This window comes from Pseudochaenichthys georgianus, chromosome 7, assembly GCF_902827115.2.
Source record: "Pseudochaenichthys georgianus chromosome 7, fPseGeo1.2, whole genome shotgun sequence".
NCBI classification, from domain to species: Eukaryota; Metazoa; Chordata; class Actinopteri; order Perciformes; family Channichthyidae; genus Pseudochaenichthys; species Pseudochaenichthys georgianus.
The window spans coordinates 38,143,389-38,165,700 of NC_047509.1; the positions used below are offsets into that span (position 1 = coordinate 38,143,389).

The window sequence follows — 22,312 nt, forward strand, 5'->3', positions numbered from 1 at the left end:
TTAAAAGTAAGCAGAGGACACCAAACCAACTGAGACCCGTCTGTCCGCCGCATCTACGCACTGTGACCACACACACACACACACACACACACACACACACACACACACACACACACACACACACACACACACACACACACACACACACACACACACACACACACACACACACACACACACACACACACACACACACACACACACACACACACACACACACACACACACACACACACACACAGCTCCTAAAGCATAATCAGGCTACAGCCGTTGTGTATTTTATTATGTGAAGCACTAAATGATTTTAGAAAAATATCGACTCTTTGTAGATATCTACTAAACTAACGCAAATAAAGAGAGTAGGCCTGTTCTACTGAGTGATATATATTATACACACTGCTCTGCTTTCTGCACGGACCTCACAGCTGTTCTCACTGTAAACATCTCGACGCGATGAAAGCAGTTTCTAAAATAATATCCAGGGGTTGCATGCAGAGCTGTCATTGGCTGAGATAAGTCCGGCCGTGCTCCACCGTTCCCGGAAATGCATCCGCGGAGGAGCCGTGGAGGAACCATCAGTGTATCCTCGGTTAGAGCTCCTCCAGAGAGCCTCCTCGACGCTCGATCCTCGGTGTGCATTTAGAGAAATGAGATGTCCTTCAAAATGGCGCGCTGAAATTCATTTCCGGGTCACTACTGGAGGACCGAGGATTCGAGGAGTCGAGGAGGGGACATTTGAGTATTGAGAAACCTCTAAGGTGAATACAAAATAAAACAGGAAGTGGAACATAAGTAACTAAACTAACAAATAACATTTAACACAGTTGCCGACGCACAACAAACTTTTGTCATAGTGAAAGTATTGGAACATGCAATTCTTTTGTGAACAATACTAAATTCAAACAACAACATAGTAGAGTACACTACAAACTGTACAACACCAAACAAGTCTTCCATTGTCATATTTAGTTTTTCTCTTTGCCCAATATCATGTTAAACAAATATACATACAACAGCAGTAACACACAATCTGTAATAAAATCACAGCGGTCTCAGGGCACATGACAATAATGATCATTCCAGTTCCGGATCAGCCTGTGCCAATCGTTTCCAAACCAGTTTCAGAACTAACTTGATTCAGTTGAATATATTCACAAAGGACCAGACGGGTTTATAGAAGTGTATTCATTTTCAGCCCAATCAGTACGACGTCTCTTTGATGATGTTGGTGGAGAGGGTGTGGTTGCTGGAGATACTGATGGAGTGGCGGGTTAAGGGATGAGGGTGCATCCTGGGAGTTTGGCGGCAGGGCACGCAGAAGTAGCGCAGCGTGGAGAAGAAGATCTGCCGGTAGGTGGCCGACACCAGGTTGTAGAGGATCGGATTGACGGCCGAGCTGACGTAGAACAGGATGTTGGTCAGCATGTAGAAATAGTGGTAGAAGTCATACAAGTCACTGAGAGGAAAGAGAAGACAGAAAGCCATTGGTATATGTAAATATGTGGCATGTTGAACCCCAATGCTTTCTTATATGATTTTGTATGTGCACTTGTTTCAAGACTTTTGAAATGAACTTCAAAATTGAGTACTATAAACGTTAACCAGTTCCTTTTAATCTGTATCAACTGAATTTTGAGCTAACTTATTTTTCTCACACTGCCTGTGCTGCAGCACCTCTTTTCACCCTCTGTCCAGATTAGTTAGTTGGACGGCTCTGCCCTTATCCTATCACGTGCAATGTGTTGGAGCGTTAGCCAACAGAAGCACGTATGTTACATAGTGATGTCACTACGTTTTAGGCGTAACAAAGGAGTCTAATGGAGGTTGGGGGGGAGTGTTTGGAAGACAAACTCTGGAACACAGGGATGTAAGCCTTTGCAGACCATGTACATGCATAACAACTAACATAACACACTACAGGAAAGGGAACACCCCAAAAAGCATAAAAGGGCCTCTGCCAGCGTTAACTTTCACACTGTATATAAACACATATGAGCTGCTGTAATCCAGGCCACCATTTCAAATTGGTCATATGTAAATTCCTGCCCTGAAGCACAATCAACACATAGGGTGACTGTAAAAAAAAATTCTGTGCAATGAGATTAGAGAATAACAGCTTTATTCTCCTGGGAAGTTAATTAAAAAAAAAACCTTTGGTGGAGAATCAACTGTCGTAGAAGATTTGATCAGCCAACCAGAGAGAGCGATGACTGCTGAGAATGTATTCATCTAACCCAATAATCTTTTCTTTGGATGTCACTTCTCATTTCAGGCTCTGCTGGTCCACTACTAGACATACTCTCAAAGTCATTAAGAGTCAAATGTCTCCAGGTTTGCTGTGCAGGCTTCCCACTATTTTCTGGTCTATTCATGGTGTAACAAATACAGGGAAATGATGGGAAGAAGAAACATTTTCTCCGCTGGAAGTGCATTTGGCAGGCATTCTACTGTTTCCAATGCAAAATATATTTAATTATATGCAATTGTATGTATTTGCTCTGCCATACACAAGTGAGGTTTTTAACTGAGTGTTGTGACTGTCCCTCTAACTGCAGTCAGAGAGGAGAAGGGAGAGGAAGCTACACAGCAGGAGAGGAGCATTATGGATATGAAGATTATATAAGACAGGATGACAAATGGGAAAACAAACTTCAATGGAATACAAATTACATCCTCTAAAGTTTGCAGATATTATATTTCTCCATTTATGTTTTGGACACATTTGTGCCTCATACTGCAGGTTTCCCATGGCAGCAGTTGACAGATACTTGCAAGTCATTGTTCATAGGATTCATGCTTTAGTGGTGTGTTACTTAGAGGAGCATGTAATAATGATATATCCTATGAATGTTGATAAAAGGAAGTGACTTTCCCTTTTTCTAAAAAGCCCATTAACTATCAACCCTTCATGATGAGATGCCGTTCCTTTCAGCATTTTGGGGGAAGTCTTAATGCGTTTATATTGGTTTTCCACTCTATAAGTACAAGCTAGCAAGCTAGGCTTCTTTAGTGTTCGCTAAATAAACTCATTGCCACAAGAGATACCCTTTCTTTGATGTTCTTTGTGCATAAACAAGTGCTTTTCCTCCACTTGTTTTTATGTCCATTTTCAATTTGTGCGTTAGAAAAAAAGCTATAGGAAACACTGGAAAATAGGGGGGGGGGGGGTTGGTTTAAAAAAAAAAAAAAAGGGTAGTAAAAAACGCTGACCCTGTCTTGCAATGACATTTTTAAATATATATCTACCTCATGATTCATATCCAACATGTATTGGATTCTGCCTTCCCCAGTGGTACTCCCCCATAGGTGTACTTTTAGTGATGGCAAATGACCAGAAGGGTGATTTTGTAAACAGAAACAGGTTAGCAACAGGGCTACATCGGACTTAAAGATTAACAATGTAAGCCCCTTTGGAGATGAACTGATATGATGAACATTATGAAGGGCCCACTCACTCCCTCAGTCTGTCAGACCCAAACATTCCATCCTGCCATTGAACACTAATGTACGCAACACTAACATTGTATGAACAAAACAAATCTAAAGCATATAAGTATGGCCAAATAGGTTGATAAGACGAACAAGGCTTACAGTATGAATGATAAACAGTGTGTATACTGATACAAACATTTGCATTTTAGTTGCAGCAGAGACGATTCCCAATGAACATGACACACATACTTGGAGATATAATGTAGTAGTTATGCAACTCTTTGTGGTACATTTGTGTCTATCTTTAGAAACTTCAAGTAACTTAGTGTCTTGATCTTTTTGTACTAATATTCTGTCTGTGGTTGTTCAGCTCCTTTTTCATCTGTATTCCGTCTCTCATTGGTCTTTCTGTGCCACATGTTCTAGCTGTTTTGGCCGAGGGGCCCTTAACACCTTGGGCACTGGGCACAGTCACCGTTCAGTAATCAATCTATGCTCTCGCTGGGTTATATAGTATTTCATTATGTGCACAGCCAAAGCAGGATGATTGGATAATACACAGGGGGATATGTAACACAGCTTGATACACACAGATAATAGACTCTTGAGTGAAAGCAAAAGGGTTATAGGTCATATAACACATCAATGACCTCACACAGTGGAGATACGCCCACACGATATCTCAGTTACTAGAATCTGGGGTATTGATCTATTCCGCTCATGCAATCGACAAGGGTCATTGAAGCATGCAGAAAGTCAATGCAGTGTGTGTCTGTCTGCATACAGGGACACCATTAAAGATGAATGAGGGAAGGATTGGAAGGGACAAGAGGGATGGTTCACCTTTTTGTTATATATACACTCAGGTAATTATGTAGTTTCTGCTCATGTAATGGAGGATGACTGATGGAGATGGTGTTGCCTGTCTTTTCCCCAGTATCATTTGATAGGAATATCTCAAACTGCTCACATTTTTCATTATAATTACACCAACATAGGACAAATCTGTAGACCTCAGGTGCAGCATTTTTTCCAAAACCGATGATTCTGTGACTCATGCACATCAGTCAGGTTCCTCTTGTGGCAGATTCACAAATGACACGCCTCGCTGCCATGGGTTTATCAGAGAGGAATGCTATTTCCAGGCAAGAAAAGCAAAAATATTTCACCGGTCGAGACTGTTAGCAATCCCTGTGACGCTTCGCTTGGTGCTTCTTTAAAGAAAATAAGCTTAATTATGCAATGCGCCCCCCAAAACCTATTTCTATTATTTAGGCATTGCACCACTGATTTGGGAAAATGGAGCCCTGTGTTTGTCTTGTCTTAAAAACAAGCTCTCCACTGAACTAGGTGCCTATTAGATTGAGGACAGAAAAACTTCTAAGAGAAAGAAAAGAAAATCAGCAAAATGAACAGTGGACTCAGAAATTGTGAGTCCACAAACTATGAACACGTACTATGTTTAAAAAGGATGGTCTTGAACCAAGAAACAAAACTAATAGAAGGTCAATTACAGTTATTTGCCATGGTGGACACACATTTAGAAAGTCAACGATGAAAAAACATTTAAAATCAGAGTCAGGCAAGCAGAACAGAAAAAATAATCTGGATGTCCTTCCAACTGATTTATGACTGAACCACCTTTTTCTTATTGATGCCTATTACCAGGAAGAATATGAATATTTTGATTACTAAAAGAACACTCGAGTGTAGGCCATTCAAGTGAATAATAATGATTGAGTTTGGCCTTTGAATCAGATTGGCTCCATAATTTGTTTTCTTATTCCCTGGCACATGCTGCAACCTGTGTGCCAAGTTCATGTAAATCAGGCAAGTATATTTGCTGTATCCTAATATTTGAAAAAAGGAACAGCTGCTCATATCTGATGGCAACTTGATTGGACTCCTTTGTTTACTTCCGTAACATTGTAACATCAATGTGTAACACTTGCACTTCTGTTGGCTAGCGCTCCAACATTGTATGTAAGGGGCGGGACATTTCCAACATCTCTAAGCAGTGGACCAATCACAACAGAGCTGGTCAGCTAACCAATCATAGAAGAATGGGCTCTGGTTTCAGACAGAGGGTGAAAAAAGGTACTGCAGCACAGGCAGTATGAGAAAAATAAAGAGCTTTTGGAACATTAAAGCATGTAAAAATGACAGAGACACTAAATATGAACCTGAGAATAAGCAGAATATGTCCTCTTTAACACAATCATGGACAAGCAAGCTCTTTTGGAGCTCAAACGATGCACATTTTCAAAGTGTCTCACAGTGTTGTTTTTGAAGGCCAAACAGAGATCCCTTGCTAATTCCTTGCAAATATTTCAACCCAGTCTCATGGCATTTCGTGTTATAGTCACGAAATGTAATCTATTGATTCGTGTTCACCAACACGATTTTCCCATTTTTTCCGTGTCACACAGAACGATTTTCAAAGCAATGTATTTCTATTGGTAGTATGCAGGATGTCTTTTGTCTGGTCGGGTCTTGGAAGACTGGAAGCTGTGGGGTTCATAAAAACATTTTCTTACTCAATATCACGCCACGATTATTGTTTTTATTTTAAATTGTATAATGTCAGATTTTTCATGCCGTCCGTGAGGAAAATAAATGGGGTTCAAAATACTGAATTATAAATAACACACTGTTATTTACTCAACAATAACACACAATTATCCTTGTTTTTATTTGTTTGATTATATAATGTCAGGCTGTTTTGCCGTCCGCCAGGAACTGAATTTCAAAATAAAGTCATTAATAATATTATGTATGAAATTATTTTGTCTATTAACTAGAGCGCCGGGTCATGTTATGACCGTCTTTTCTATTTTGCTGTGGGGTTTTTCCATCGGTTTGGGGGTTTAAAATATCAAAAATAAAAACAATAATTGTGGCTTGATATTGACTAAGAAAATGTTTTTATGAAACACACAGCTTCCGGTCTTCCACGACCCAACCTGACTAAAATACGTGGTGCAGGCACGAAACATACTACCAATAGAAATACATTGCTTTTAAAATCGTTCTGTGTGACATGAAAAAAAAAAGGGAAAATCGTGTTGGTGAACACGAATCAATAGTTTACATTTTGTGACTATAACACGAAATGCCATGAGACTGGGTTGAATATTTAACTGTGTCCATGTTAAGCAATGGAGAAATAAAGTGCATACAAAACTGCTGACAAATGGCTATAAAAGCTTTAATCAACAGGAGCAGGCAGATGAGCTCAATGTTTTCAGCTCATTGTTTTCCTCAGGCAGCAACAGAGAGGAAACCATAGTAACGTCCATTGCCCATCTTTCATATTGAGTGGACATACAAGGCTTTCCCAGCACTAACACTCATTTGCTGAATTGGTATATTTTCAATTGAATTATAAAAACCATATGCAAGGCCTATACAGGACAAAATTGTTAAAGGGAGAATAGAGGGAGACAGGCAAGACAGAGGATGAGAATGGTAAATGAGAAAGCAATCTCATCAGGAAGATGTATCCGTCATGCTCCTCTCCGTCAGAATGCTTTTTAACTGATGACCCTCTGGACAGATGGTTACAGCCAATATCTTGTGTGCGTACTTGGGTTTCTGCTACGTGAAGATCATTGTGTGTGTGTGCACTCTGTAAGCAGCGTTTGGTGTGTTTTCTTCAAAAATATCAAGTGAGCAAACAAACTGTTATACTGGAGGTTCGCTCTGATGAGAGGTTGAGAAAGAATCATTACTTACTCGGACCACTCAGAGATGTAGCAAAACATCATGGCGGCGAGCGTGATAGGGCAAGCCAGCAGACCACGAAGGCTATGTACCAACCGCTCCTGAACAAAAGGGAGAGAGAGCAGCAAGTGTCAAGGGGAAGACTAAAGTAGAATGATAAGGACCATTGTACTATATACACAAAATAAGCTTTATGAATCTTGAGAATAGGGGCCATTTTATTACATTATAATGTGAATGTTTTATAAACACGCATAACAAAATGCCAGCAATAAGCTTCTATTTATGCCAAGCAAAGCTTTGCTGCCCAAGACAACTTACAGCTAATGTTAACTAGCTCTCCTTCCCTTACGTTACCCAGCTCTCATTCTAGTTTATGTTAACTAGCTCTCCTTCCTAACGTTACCTAGATCCCCCGTCTAGCTAACATTAACTAGCTCTCCTTGCTAACGTCACCCAACTCTCATTCTAGTTTATGTTAACTAACTCTCCTTCCTAACGTTACCTAGATCCCCTTCTAGCTAACATTAACTATCTCTCCTAACGTCACCTAGCTCTCATTCTAGTTTATGTTAACTAGCTCTCCTTCCTAACTTCACCTATAGCTCTCTTGCTAACGGTACCTAGATCTCCTTTTAGCTAACATTAACTAGCTGTTTTCCTGTCGATACCCAACACTGTGGTTTTTTCTACAATTAACAGTTCGCATTACCATTGCGAAATGTACAGTGTACTGTACAGTGTACTGTATTGGACTTGTAGATAGTGAGTTTACTGAATAAAGAATACAATCTGGCTCAGTAGCGTGGCGTGGGAAAAAAATTAGGGGAAGCCAATACTACCTCCTTTCTTTTGGGTCGGGGGTGTGGTGGTCAATGTAATAACGTAACCAGATTAGTTACCCGGTATCATTTTACACAACATTTGTACATACAGATGCAGGACTTACACACGCCTGTTATCTAACCGACAGGTCCGCATGCACTCTCCAGCCCAAACTCTAATAAGCATTCATTCACAAACTAATCAGGAGACCTTTAACGTTTTACGTCCGACTCGCTCCTTTTTTCCTCGCTGTACACAGCTCCAGTTTGAGCATTGGCCTGTCATCAGATTGTATTTTAGTTGCTGCTGTAGCGGAAGTTTAGTACAATTATTTTGTATTAAACACTCCAAATCTCCACCCTCCATAATTGCACTTGCTTCAGTTGCTTGCTACTTTCTAATGGCGGTGAGAGTGGTGCAGTGACGCTATCTATCTTCTATCGATTAGATTTATGATTCGAAAATTATAAAAGTAGGGTAGACATGTGGATATTATCCGGCTGAACAAAACGTGCATTTATCTAACAGGTTCGTTTTCCACTAACCTTATTTCGAAGCTATTTTCCAAAATCCTATGGAGAAATTCCATTGCTTTTTTGTCGAGGGAAACCGAGCACAGCTTACTTCCGGGTTTTAGGGACGTGTCACTGCAACACTAAGTTGATGCGATTTGATTGGATTGTGAGGCAAGGGCCTGGAAGCGAGCCGCCTCTGGCTTCCCTTGGCATGGCCCTGACCAATCGCAGGTTGGCAGGGGCCATGACGTGATGTCATGTCTGATTGGTCAATCCCTCAATTTTTTTTCACCAAGGGAAGCCAATTTCGGCTGGCCTCCTCTCGCAACAGAGAGTACAATCTACTGTTTCACCATAACATCTAGAGGGGCGCTGTTTCACTCTTTGTAAAATATTCAATGAGAATGGGGGAGAGACGGCCGGCAGCAACACACAACAAAGAATTTCCGAACTAAACGAAGTGTTTTTTATTTATTTATTAAAACTATAACTACAATCCGAAAAAACATGGGAAGCCTGGCTTCCCTTGGCCTCCAGGAGAAAACGCCACTGATCTGGCTGGCTTGTAGAAGGCATCACTGCCAATTAACCTGACTAAAATAATATTAATGCGAAGGAAACTGACACAAATTCCAACTATTACGGCTTCAAAGGTAGTGATAAATCACTTTGTGTATTTTCTCTTCTCATCTGAAAGATCTACACTTTGTTGCCAATGGTTTCCCTGAAATTAACTGGCGGATTATGGTGGAGAATCTAGCGCATTTGACCTGTTAAGCCCCGAGCCTGTTTTCCAGGTCTCTGGCTCGAAAATGACTTCCCAGAACAAATGACCATATCTTCCCTTCTAAAAGGGTTACATTAATAATCTTTTTTCTCAAAGTAATGATAAACCTGTGAGTTGGATGTAGAAGGAGTCAGAATAATATAGATGTTTTTATTTTAAAGAAAATTCAAATTGAACATAGTAAAAAAACTGTAAATGATAGTGTCTGTCCAAAGATAATTTTTACTTATAGTGAAACTACCCTTGGATGATAGTAAGGTAGACTAAAAGCAAAAAACCCTCCACCTCTGAGGTAATTGGGTGGAAATGGGGGTTTTACAACCGTTTCTCCTGGAACCCCATTGGTCGATGTTGGTGATTGACATCCTCTTTCTGACCGTTAGAGACAATAGAATCAAAGGGGAATCTCCCCACTCACACACATGGTAAAACAAAAAGGTGGGGGGCCTTCGCGGACGCAGTTTTGCATGAGAGTGAAGCTATAGAGCTATAGCTCTAGCTCTGACATCTGGAAACCGAAAAAGCAGGTTTATTGCTCATGGATTATCAGAAATAATTTCAAAGGGACACAGATACATTGGATTAAACTATGGATTAACTTCAGCAGCGTTTTTATCGTTTTAATTCCATTGAAGACCACTTTTGACCAGACTACGACACAGGTGACCCATGTTAGCGTTTTTAGCTACCTAGCGCCATATGTTTTGATGTCTGTTCTTGTTATTACCTCTGCGAGTTTGTATAATTGAGTGATAATGACCCTTCGATTCTGTGTCACCTCACGATGTGAAATGATGTGTTGGATGTGCACCAAAGATAAATAATGAATTTCGGTGCAGTCATCTGTTAGCATTTTTCGCTCGTTGCTAATTCAGAGGCTCAGCGTTAGCATTGTGGGGGTTCAAAGGTAGGGGGTCAAACATTTTCTCCGTCTGCCTTATTAAACATGCCGGCTCATCTGAATGAATAATTCTTTGATGCTTATGGTTTAACATTTATCAAAATCTGGGGGATAAAGAAGAGATATCATGCTCAGTTTCAGGTTCATAATTGCATTTTGTGTCTCTACTGGGACATGTCTCCATGCTTTAATGTTCAAAAAGCTCTTTATTTTGCTCGTACTGCCTGTGCTGCAGCACCTCTTTGCATCCTCTGTCTGAAACCAGAGCCCAGTCTGCTCTGATTGGTTAGCTGGTCTGCTCTGTTGTGAGTAGTCAACTACTTACAAAATTCTGTTGGAAATGTCCCGTCCCATAGCGTATCACGATACTTCTGCTGTCGTAATGTGTTGGAGCACTAGCCAATAGGGACATGTGTTACGTAAGGGATAATGTGCAGCGAGGCGGTCATTATGGGTAAAAAGAACAGCCGACAGGCTGATCAGGAGCCCGACGCGAAGCGGAGGGATCTTGATCAGATCAAGTCGCTGCACATTATCCCGCTTATTACAAGGCCACATTCTCAACAAGTAACGACAGAAAATACCTGTCTATGCTGCCCCAGAACCGCCTCGTTGGAGATTTCAATTTTTTCATTGTTTTCTTCCTGGGTACAGTGACGTGCTCATACCCAAATGGACCCATTGGTCCAAATGGACCAATCCGTGGAGCCGTTACCTTATGTCCACGGAGCCGTTACACACACACTCAGCTGCAGCTCCGCCGATTTCTCCTCCCTGAGACAGCGGGACGCGGCGAGGCTGTGAGTCTGTGTGTGAGCACACACACAAACTCCCAGCCAGGCTGCGGGTGTGTGTGTGGTTCGGGCTGGGTTTCGCTGTGTCTCGCTGTCTCACAGACGGCCACTGGGCTCATAGGGAGGGGGGGGAAGGAGCTCTAATAGCCGTTTAGGAGAGAGAGTGACTATCATACTATACAGAGATGCTGTATGAAAACCAATGTGATTTTGGAAATTGCACAATATAAATCTATTCTAGTATACCTCAACAATGGAATTATGATCAGTAGAAATGTCCAAGACATGGGACCTTTACAATTAATATTAAAATCATCCATGTTGCTCTTAGATGGTAGACAACGGAGAAAAGACAAGCAAACTGTTTTCGGCCAAACTGTATACAGTTAAATCGACCGGACTTCTTTCTGCAGATGTGAGCGTCCTTACCAACAGTCAATAAGTCCTTGACAGCGGTCTGTACTACTGGAATTAACAACGTGTCACGTGTTCTGATTTGACCAATCAGAATCGAGTATTCAACTAAGCCATGTAATAAATAGTGATGTCACTAGGACAGGCAGAGGGGGAGTGTGTGGGAGAGAAAACTCCCTCGAGGGAACTTTGGGATTTTAGCCTTTGCAGACCATTTACATGCACAAAAACGTATATAGAACACACCACAGGAAAGAGAAAACCAAAAAGCATACACTAATTTATATCCCTGTGATGAACTGTCAAGATTCACATAGAATAGTATCGGAGGGATGAAACCCTCTTTAATGGTCACAGCACACACAGTGAAATGTGTTCTCTGCATTTAACCCCATCCTAGTACCAGGAGTCTAGTACTAGGAGCAGTGGGCAGCTATTGTACAGCGCCCGGGAGCAATGGGAGTGAGGGGGAAGGGGTGTCCGGTGGCTTCCTCCACGGCACCACGGCAAGGCAGGAGATGAACTTGGACCTCTCCAGTAAGCAGTCAACACTCAATATTTAAGGTCTGGTCGGGGACTTGAACCGGCGACCCCTACGGCTCACAGTCCAAGCCCCTACTGGACTGGATTCATTTATTCTCCTCTCCAAAAATGTAGCAGTTTAACATAAACACTTGTGTCAAGCCTCCCTACACAGAACCTAATGGAGCTCCAGCTACTCCCCCTCCCCCACTGCCAACAACTACATGTAGAAAGATGGGTCTATGGACTTGTCACCACAGGGCAATTATGAGAAATTACTGTAAAACCATCATTTTAGTTCACCGATCTATCTAAGGTCCAATCTCCGACATTGCAGGAATCAACCTTAAAAAGGGGCACGTATCACTGCATGATAGGCCAGCCACACAACAGAGATCCAACAGACAGAGTGCCGGCTTGTATGCCTGTGAGAAGAGATTACATAACTGTCTTACATACATGTGCTTTTTCTTTTTCTTGGTTCTGTGGTGAGATTTTACAGATAGGTATTCTTCGTACGAGACTTGAAAATAAACTCTCAGCCACCACTACGCCAACGCTTCGCACTGATTGTGCTCTATTCCGTGATGAACGTATGAGTGTGTGCACATTTAACAAGGTCCTTTAAATATACCTTGAACAAGAACATGATTAAGCAGTTAAAATAATAAATACAAAGACACCACTCCAGCAGCGTAGTCCAGTGGACGGAGCCAGGAATGGTTCCAGTTTTGAAATGTGTGTTCGTCTTCGCGCTACACCAACTCAGCCCAATCAATGAACTAGCAGCAGGACAGGGATCTCATTGCCCAGAGATAATTACAGCATGGAAGATGTGCTCTCAGAACTCAATTTGTCTTTGTCATTTGGTGAGCATACACACTAACACAAAATAATATAGCTGTTTATGAGAAACAATAGAGATGAACCTTGTTAATCCACCTTCTGCTGCCTCAGCTCTTTAATCACATATATCAACATGAAGACTGAAATATGACATTACTACAATATTTAGCTTGGTTCCCAACACAAATTATGCCATAAGTTAATCCCCACCTAACAGAATCACAGTTAAAAACTATACGTCATACAATCTCACAGGCCAATAATGTGATGTGACATTTAATAATATGTATTGTTTTTATGAAAGATTTGCAGCTAAAGTTCTGTTAATTTGTGTAGTTAAACCTTACCTGTTTAGATGTTTCCAACCCTAACCCCATACATAAAATCTGCCTCCTGCATTGATTCAAGGAACCTAAACTGAAGACATTGGATGCATTTTCTGGAGCTCTCTCTTTAGATGAACTATTTTTGCACTCATCAAGCTTCAAAAGGACACTTTGAGTCCATGTAAACAAAATTGGAGCCCACACAGCAATTTAAGGTGTTTACCAGAGACAGGATGGTGCAGCATACTGTCTGCTCAGCTCACACATAGGGACACCACCCACACACACCACACACACACACACACACACACACACACACACCACACACACACACACACACACACACACACACACACACACACACACACACACACACACACACACACACACACCCTTAGCAAACAAATCTATAACATCCTATAGAATCCTATAGAATCTTGTAGAAATCTATAGCATGTTATAGAACATAGTCGTATTTGTAAGCCATGCTAAAGAATTCTATAGAATACTATAGAAATCTCTAGATCATTCTGTAGAATACTATAAATGTGTACTTTTCTATAAACTTCTATAATTAAAACTATAACAATCTAAAGAATTCTATAGGACAGAACCGACTCATGACATATCTGTAGAAATCTATAGAAATCTATAGGAATTTGTAGAAATCTATAGCATTCAAAGAAAACATGCATGATATTTTCTCTCTGATGCAACCTATACTAAATTCTATAGAATTCTATAAAACTCGTCTTTAAATTGGAATAGAGAACATCATAGTAATCTACATCATTTTGTGGAACTGAGCTGCTTTGCAAAAAGCTGTAGTGGTCCTTTGAAATCTTACAACTGTATACTGGATTATGTGCCCAATTACATTATGTAACCTATACATAACCATATACAACCATACAACATATTGGAATGGAACTCTAAACTGAATGAATGTCACTGTCCTTGTATTATGATGTAAATGCTCCAGAATTTCTGTGACGTGCATCTGTATGTATACATTGATCACTTATGTAACTAATTATCTGTTACAACTGGAGATTAAAGCTAAGTGACCATAACAATATCTATTGTTAGTGTGAGTCTGTTATAACCAACTCATTGGAGTCTGCAGTACTCTACTCTGTTTTGCAGTCTATTATACACTGTAAAAAAAGATCGTAATTTTACAGGAAATAACTGTAAATGTTTATAGTAATTATCATGTTTTTTTAAATAACTTGCAAAATTCTGTAAAATGGCAGATATTAAAGGTGGGGTAGGTAAGTTTCAGAAACCGGCTCGAGATACGCTTTTTGTTATATTCCATGGAATGCTCTTAACATCCCGATAGCAATGAATATCTGAAGTGCTTTGACAAAAAATCCATAAAAAAATCATCTGTAGAAGCCGTAATACTGTAAAAAGTAGCCAGCCCGGCTAAACGGATTGGATGGCCTACCTGCCTGTCAACCTTCCATCGGGGCACAAACTTATCTCGTGCCCTCATTGGCATGTGCGCGTTCGTGTGTGTTGGAGGAGGGGCTCTATAAGGAAGTGGCAGATTTTCTCCGGTTGTGTATTTTCTAGGGCTGTCAAGTTAACGTGTTAATAATGCGTTAACGCAAAAAAAAAAATTAACGCCACTAATTATTTTAACGGGATTAATGCATGTGTATTTTTTTTCCTCGGCCGCCCCATAGTTTCAGAGTGCATCGAGTTTAAATACCATCTACAAGCTGATGCTGACAGCCCGCTCCTGCCGCCCGCTTGTGGCAGACCACACTTCCACGCTCACCGGCAGGCACCGACTGGCCATCGGGAGGACCGGGAGGGTGTGTGTATGTGTGGCCCGAGCGAGAGAGAGACCATTGTTGTTGTTAGCATCTGGTGCTAGCTAGCTGCGCTAACGGATATAAGGAGCTGTTAAATGAAAACAGAGGAGCGACATTTCGCCACAACTGCACCGAGCACTTGACTTTATGCAGGAAGCCAGACAGTGGGACATTGTACGAAAAGTCAGCACACTCAGCAGCACGGATAGTGGCAACATGATTGCAGCGTCCAGGTAGCTCCCGTTCGAGCATATGCCTTGAGTTGCACATAGCTCCAACGATCCATCACTCTCTCACACACACACTCTCACTCACACACACACACACACACACACACACACACACACACACACACACACACACACACACACACACACACACACACACACACACACACACACACACACACACACACACACACACACACACACACCACACACACACACCATATGTATTGTATTATTGTATGAGAGGTTCCAGATTGAATTGAGGCGAATATTTGTAATGTTCAGAGGTTGTCGTGTTTAATATTTACGAGAATATTTGTCATTGTTCAAATGATAATAAACATTAGCATAAAGCATATTTGTCCACTCATATGTTGATAAGAGTATTACAAACTTGAAAAATATTCCTCTAAGGTACATTTAGAACAGATACAAAATGTGCGATTAATTTGCGATTAATCGCGATTAACTATGGACAATCATGCATCGACTGACAGCCCTAGTATTTTCAAATTCTAGCAATCTTGAGCCGGTTTCTCAAACTTACCTTTAACTATAACCCAAAACATTATTTTCAGTATTTTGACAATAACCACAAATAACGTTTATTTCCTTTTTTTTTACAATAAATTTACTATATAATATTTACAGTATTTTTGCACTTTCAGAAAATAAATGCAGATGTACGTAAAATAAAAAGTTGTATCTGTAATTAAATATGTAACTCGTAATATTAAAGTGTATTACTATTATAAGACTTTAAGAATTTCTTTGTAATTTTAAGGTAATCATAAAACTGTAAAAAAAAGCGTCAAATAAAAAAAACTTAAAATGTAATTAAAACCTTTTTACATAAATAATTTTCTCAATATTCGATTGAATCCACCACAAACACAAAATATCCAATGTTGAAACAAAAGTAAATAAATATGTTCTTATTAACATCTACAGTTGACAATATCATTAAAAAAAAAAAAAATTATAGAAAGTGGAGACATTTCTGCAGGGAGGACCAAGGTTTAAAACACACACTGTTATTTACTCAACAAGTCACAGTTATCCTTGTTTTATTTATGTTGCTGTTTTTGTCCCCCCATTGGTTAATATACATTAGTTTTACAGTATAATGTATGGTTTTCGGATTCTGGCCGACAGCCAGAACTACGGCACTTGAAATAGAATTCAGCCAAAACACGGCAGACAAGTCAGGCATGTTTGGAATGAGTCCACAACACTCCTGATTGGTTAATGTAAACGTAATCGAAGAAACCTGCCAATGAGAACTGTCCATGCCTGTCGTTCACATTTGAAACTTCCACGTCAGTATGAGCAGGTCTCCTCCTGCGAGCTACAGCTGTCTGTATGTCTGCTGCAGGAGTTTGTGGATTAATATCGGGATCGTTTTACACGTTAAATATGAGCATCGGGACGTCAACAAAGAACAGAAGACTTGAGATCTGGTGAGTCCTGCAACTGTAATGGAGTTAAATATGTATTTAGATAATCCTTAGTTTGTGAATGTTTTATTTTTTATTTAAGGTTACGTTTCTTCTTCTAGTTAGCTGAGTTTCTTCCCGTTAAGTTGGTATTCATCATTAATAGGTTGTTAAATGTTAAGAAGCCCTGAGATGCTGTTTCTTGCAAGATGTTGCGCCCGGGAAACTTAACTTAACAGGTGGCTGCTAACGTTAGCTTACAGCTTATTGCAGTGCTGCCGCGCCACCCTCTCGTCTCCAACACGGGAGAATTACACATAAACATGCAGCGGGGTGTCACAATGTTGTCGCCAAGTTTAATGTAAAGTTTCACAGCTTTCTTATAGCGGAATCTAGTTTGTTAATGTTCAGTAACAGCTAGCATAGCATAAACAGCTAACCGCTAACGTTTGGCTAACTTGCTAGTTAGCTCTGCTCTATATATTACAAGCTAACATGACTAGCTAATGTCACACTGTGTGAACTAAAATACTTTTTTTATTACTACATCATACACGCTAGGTCCAAATCACTGCTAACATTTATTATTTTTGAAAATGTATAGTAAAGAAACACTAATTAAAACTAATTCGGGTCACTTTTGACACATGTTGGTTGTATGTTGTGTAACAAAGGGTTAACATGACGGCTGTGATGTTCACTCTTTTGACAGAGCACCAGTGGACAGCGAGGACTATGGAAGAGAAGATGTGATGGCTTTGTGTGGAAAGCTGCTGAAGCCAGCCTGTGTCCCTCATCAGTCTCTCCAGGCAGCACCCAGCTATTCTTCCATCTTGCAGATGAAAAGACTTTGATATGTGAGTAATAACTAACTTGTGTCTAACATAGTATTGCATGTGGTTTAGTAAAGTATTTAAAAATACCCCACATTGTACATATACAGGAAAATCAGACCTTGTTCAACAAAGATCATAAGACAATTGTTTTGTCTTTGAGGTACAGCCGCAGCAGAGAGTCTGAGTTTGAAGAAAGCACTAACATTTTATTTAGTGTTGTTTAATCAATCAATATTTACTGGTCTTGAATTTCCTCACTGGATTACAAAATGCTCGAATCTTATTGTACAGGGACATTATGCAGATTTAATCACCTGAAGATGAAAATATAGATTCATCGATATATACCATTTTAAGGAAATAGACAGTTGGTGGTATTGACCAAAGCTCCGCAGCTGTAGCTAGGCGCTGCTAATGAAAACTCAAGTGCTCAATTTGTTGGTTTTTCTGTATTAAGAATTGAGCAAGCATATCTTCCTCTTCGAAATCCCAGTTGTACTTCGCTAACATGTAGAGCCTTGATTGTTCCCACCCTTACCTCACTTATGGACTAGGTCATGTGAGACAAGCAATCCAGTGGTTAGTTTTAGGGTCACCTCCATTGTTTTATTTTTTATTTATTCACTTTAAGAGAAAGGGATTTCAGAAACAAGTCTCACAAGTTTGGCTCGAGGTAAAATTAACAAAAGCTAACTGTTGTTAGACTATGTTCCCCCCTTCTAAACTTATAAAATAATTAATGCCCTGATAATAACATCCATCATTATGGTTTACTAATAGTTATCACTTCACTTCCTCCTCCAGCACCTGGACACAGCAGGAACCTATGCCAGGATCCTGTTTGTGGACTTCAGCTCTGCCTTCAACACAACCCTCTGGCTGGAGGCTGCGCACCATCAGGACCAAAACCTCTCTACATCAGGACCAGAACCTCTCTCCATCAGGACCAAAACCTCTCTCCATCAGGACCAGAACCTCTCTCCATCAGGACCAGAACCTCTCTCCATCAGGACCAGAACCTCTCGGCACCTCAACAAGGCCCGCCCCCCCCACTGACACTTTACCTCAGCCACAACGCAGACTCTGCATGGAGATCACAGGATGGTAAATAATGCGATGTTTAAATATTGCTTACTGCCCATATTTTATATTCTATAATTTATTGCATTCTATTTCTTAATATAGTTCACTATCTGTGTAGTTTTTAAATTTTTTTATTTGTATGTACGACACCTCCTCATACGTGTGAACATACCTGGCTGGCAATAAACCCGTTTCTAATTCTGATCTTTTTGTCCTCTAGGTTGCACTGCCACGTCTACAGTAGCGCAGAATGGACAGAGGAAACATGATTGGGCCTCAAGTTTTTGCAGCCAATATACATTATCCTACAAACTTGGGATAGGAGGGTGAGTGAATAAGTTATCCATTGGTTGGAACCTACATCCCCATTGTTAGACGTACTAAATCCTGTACACTGCTCCTTCAAATTGACAATGTGAACATATGTCGCCATTTTGCAATTTCTGTTATTTTCAGTTGAGAATGTTTTAAAGTAATCTTAAAAAATTCAACTTACTTTTTGTTTCTACTGTTTATAAGTATGATGTTTAAATATGAAATGCTGTATTCATTAGTTGTACTATAATTCTACAAATATTTTTATATTTTAAGTTTTCAGAGTAATTGTTTCCTACAGAACATTTTGTGATGTCATTTTGTTGAACCTGTTTGATTTGTAACATTTTAAGACAATGGATTTTGAAAAGAGAGGAAGGTTTCCTCTAAAATCTTTAAGGCCAATTTCTGTATACTAATTGCTTTTGCACTTTATTTCAGTTAAAGTATTTTTACTTTCATTTTATGGTTTGGTGGAATCTATAGTAAAATTCATAGGTGAATTATATAGAATATTTGCCAATATCCTGCAGTATATTCTACAGAAACATCAATAGATTTTTCTATAGATTATTTTGCAGAATCTATAGTAAAATCCATAGGTACATTCTATAGAATATCTGCAAACATTCTATAGTATTCTTCAAAGAAGTTCTATAGAAATGTCCACAGATTCTATAGAATATAGGTCACAAATTCTATAGTATTCTACAGAATGGTATTCTACAGAACAGTTCTATAGAAAGCATCCATGGGGTTTTCTATAGGAGTATATAGATTATTTTCTACAAAACAACCATCTACACAGTATATATTTTCTATACTATAGTATTCTATAGATTATTTCCCAGAATCCATAGTAAAACACGTAGGCAAGTTCTATAGTATGTCCGCAAAAATCCTGTAGTATTCTACAGACATTTTCTATAGAATTCGTCCATAGATTTTTCTATAGTATTCTATAGATTTTTTTGCTAAGGACACACACACACACACACACACACACACACACACACACACACACACACACACACACACACACACACACACACACACACACACACACACACACACACACACACACACACACACACACACACACACACACACACACACACACACACACACACACACACACACACACACACACCATAGCACTTCCTCAATGTCTTGAAATATTGTGCTTTTAAAACCTAATAACTGTTTTATTTCGAACTTTACTCTGATTTCTTTAATTTCTCCTTACTTTTTTTCTTTAAAGATTATATGGTTCTTTTTATTTCATTTTATGATTTATTTCTTGATTTAGATCATGTCCAACAGTGGCCCTCCAAATGTCCCCTGTTCGTTCACTGGTTCAATGTTCCTAGAATAATTGCTGTAATCCACCCACACACATCCACAAACACAGATAGAGGTGTTCTAATTAAGTTAAAGAAGGACAGAGAAAGGGATAGAAGGGGGAGTCAAGAGGGGGAATATGTCTGTGCCCCTATCGGGTCAATGTCTCAGTCTCATAATTAATGAGTACAGAACGTGAAGCGCATTACAGTCAGGCTCTACAGGACATCTGTGTCATAGAGATGCCAATCACAGTCAAAGTAGTATGAGAAATAATTTTCCCGTAATTAAAATTGAATGGCAATACTAATCTAATTAGAGCGTCACTAAAGTGCAACAGTACCCTTGACGCTTAGGGAAAGAACAGCAGTAACTGCGTATTAGAGGCACAACTCTCTGGCTACTAAACTAATCTGATTTAATCTGTGATATGATGACATAGGTCAGAACAATGGCAGCGAACCATTATAGCTGAACCATTATAGAAATGCACAATGCATTTAATTACACATCCCTAATGGAATGTCAGCATTGTCATGAGATATATATTACAGACAGAGCTTAACCCTCCAGTCGTGTCCATTTCTTCCCCCTTACTTGTTGTGCCCCGTCAAATTTGACCAGTCTAACTGCTCTTTCATTAATACAAAAAAAACAGTAATCATCACTGTGAGGGATTCATTTTGTCTTTACTCTTAAGTGTCAAAGAATAATTCTCCTTACTCCTAAGATATTTGACCTTTCAGCCTGTTGACGTTTTACGACCAAGCCGAAGTCTGTTATCTGTCTTAAGGAATGGGAACGGTCAGCTGTGGCTGACCTTGCCAGTTTAATGACCGGTCAACTCTCGGTCACAAGAGCCCTAGAGTCAGATAAAGATAATTCAGTGCTTCCAGGTGGTCACGTACACCTTCCCCCAATATGTGGGATGACTCTGAGTGAAGCTAATTAAAGGTCTGCCAAGATGAGAAGAGAGTCAGAATTGACATGGCAACCCACCGGAGCAGTCAGAACCTTTGACTGTGTGACTTGTGATGTGAATTTCTCCGGCCGATACTTGTATTCAATCTCAGTGTTTGACATCAGAACTCCTGCTCGTCCCGTGTCTCTCTGAGTCCTGACTCTCCATTGCTACAGAAGTTTCCCTTACAATCACTACATTTTATTTAAGCTGTAATCAATGACTCAGACTACTGGTTTACATGAAAAACGGCAGTGAATATTCTATGATGGTCATTTTTTAACAGGAACACCATAGGTGTAACAAAGTTGACTAAACAACTCAGAATTCATGATAAGGATGATCAGCAATAGTGTGTTCAAATGCCTACTGTGAGGGATATCATAAGGCTTTGAAGCAATCAAATGTAAAACACAATATTTAAGATTGATGTAAGGTGTAAATCGGTCATATTTGACACAAACACAAAATTGTAAAACATTGTACCTGAGGCTAAGGGTGGGACATCTCTAAAGGCCCTGTCACACTGTCCCGAAATTGACTCCCGATGGACACACGATAAAGGACATTTTCAAATTCGGCTGTGATCGTAGCAACATCGGGCCATTCGTGAGGGCATTTTAAGCCATCGTATGACCGCCGGTGGAGTTTCTCAGGCTCCGGCAGCAACTTCGGGAGCGGTGGCAACATCTTTGGCATCACAAAGCATTGCCGAAGGACCTTGTGAAGGTTCATTTCCGTGTTGACTTCGTGTGTCCATTTTGCCCTTCGTAAGGCATTCGTGAGGGCATCTTAAGCCATCGTATGACCGCCGGTGGAATTTATCAGGCTCCGGTAGCAACTTCGGGAGCGGTGGCAAAATCTTTGACATGCCAAAGATGTTGCCGAAAGACCTTGCGAAGGTTCATTTTCGTGTTGACTTCGTGTGTCTATTTTGCCCTTCGTAAGGCCATCGTGAGGGCATCGTGTACCCATCGCATGACATCGTTTGTGTCATGGTAACGTGGACATATAAAGGCTAACTCCCAAAACTTCAATCACAATTCATCACAATTCAGTTCCTGCAGAATGGCATACTATTATGAGACAACAAGGAAAAAGAAGGCATCAGCATTGCTTCTTTGATGCACCTCAGAGAACATGATGAGCAACTCTTACAGGTAAAAATGGTCTTATTTCACGTTGTCATTTCTTGCTTTTTG

The 22,312-nt window shown here is 40.1% G+C and overlaps 1 protein-coding gene across 1 annotated transcript in view; it reads right to left on the reverse strand.

The window, feature by feature from the left end:
* Positions 1 to 669: 669 nt before the first annotated feature.
* LOC117449962 (neurotensin receptor type 1-like) overlaps positions 670 to 22,312 on the reverse strand; it is an 81,123-nt gene continuing 59,480 nt past the window's right edge. Inside the window, 4 exon segments of the mRNA XM_034087901.2 lie at positions 670 to 1,456; positions 7,168 to 7,199; positions 7,201 to 7,221; positions 7,223 to 7,253. Of these exon segments, the coding sequence (XP_033943792.1) occupies positions 1,201 to 1,456; positions 7,168 to 7,199; positions 7,201 to 7,221; positions 7,223 to 7,253 (340 nt within the window). The 3' untranslated portion in view covers positions 670 to 1,200.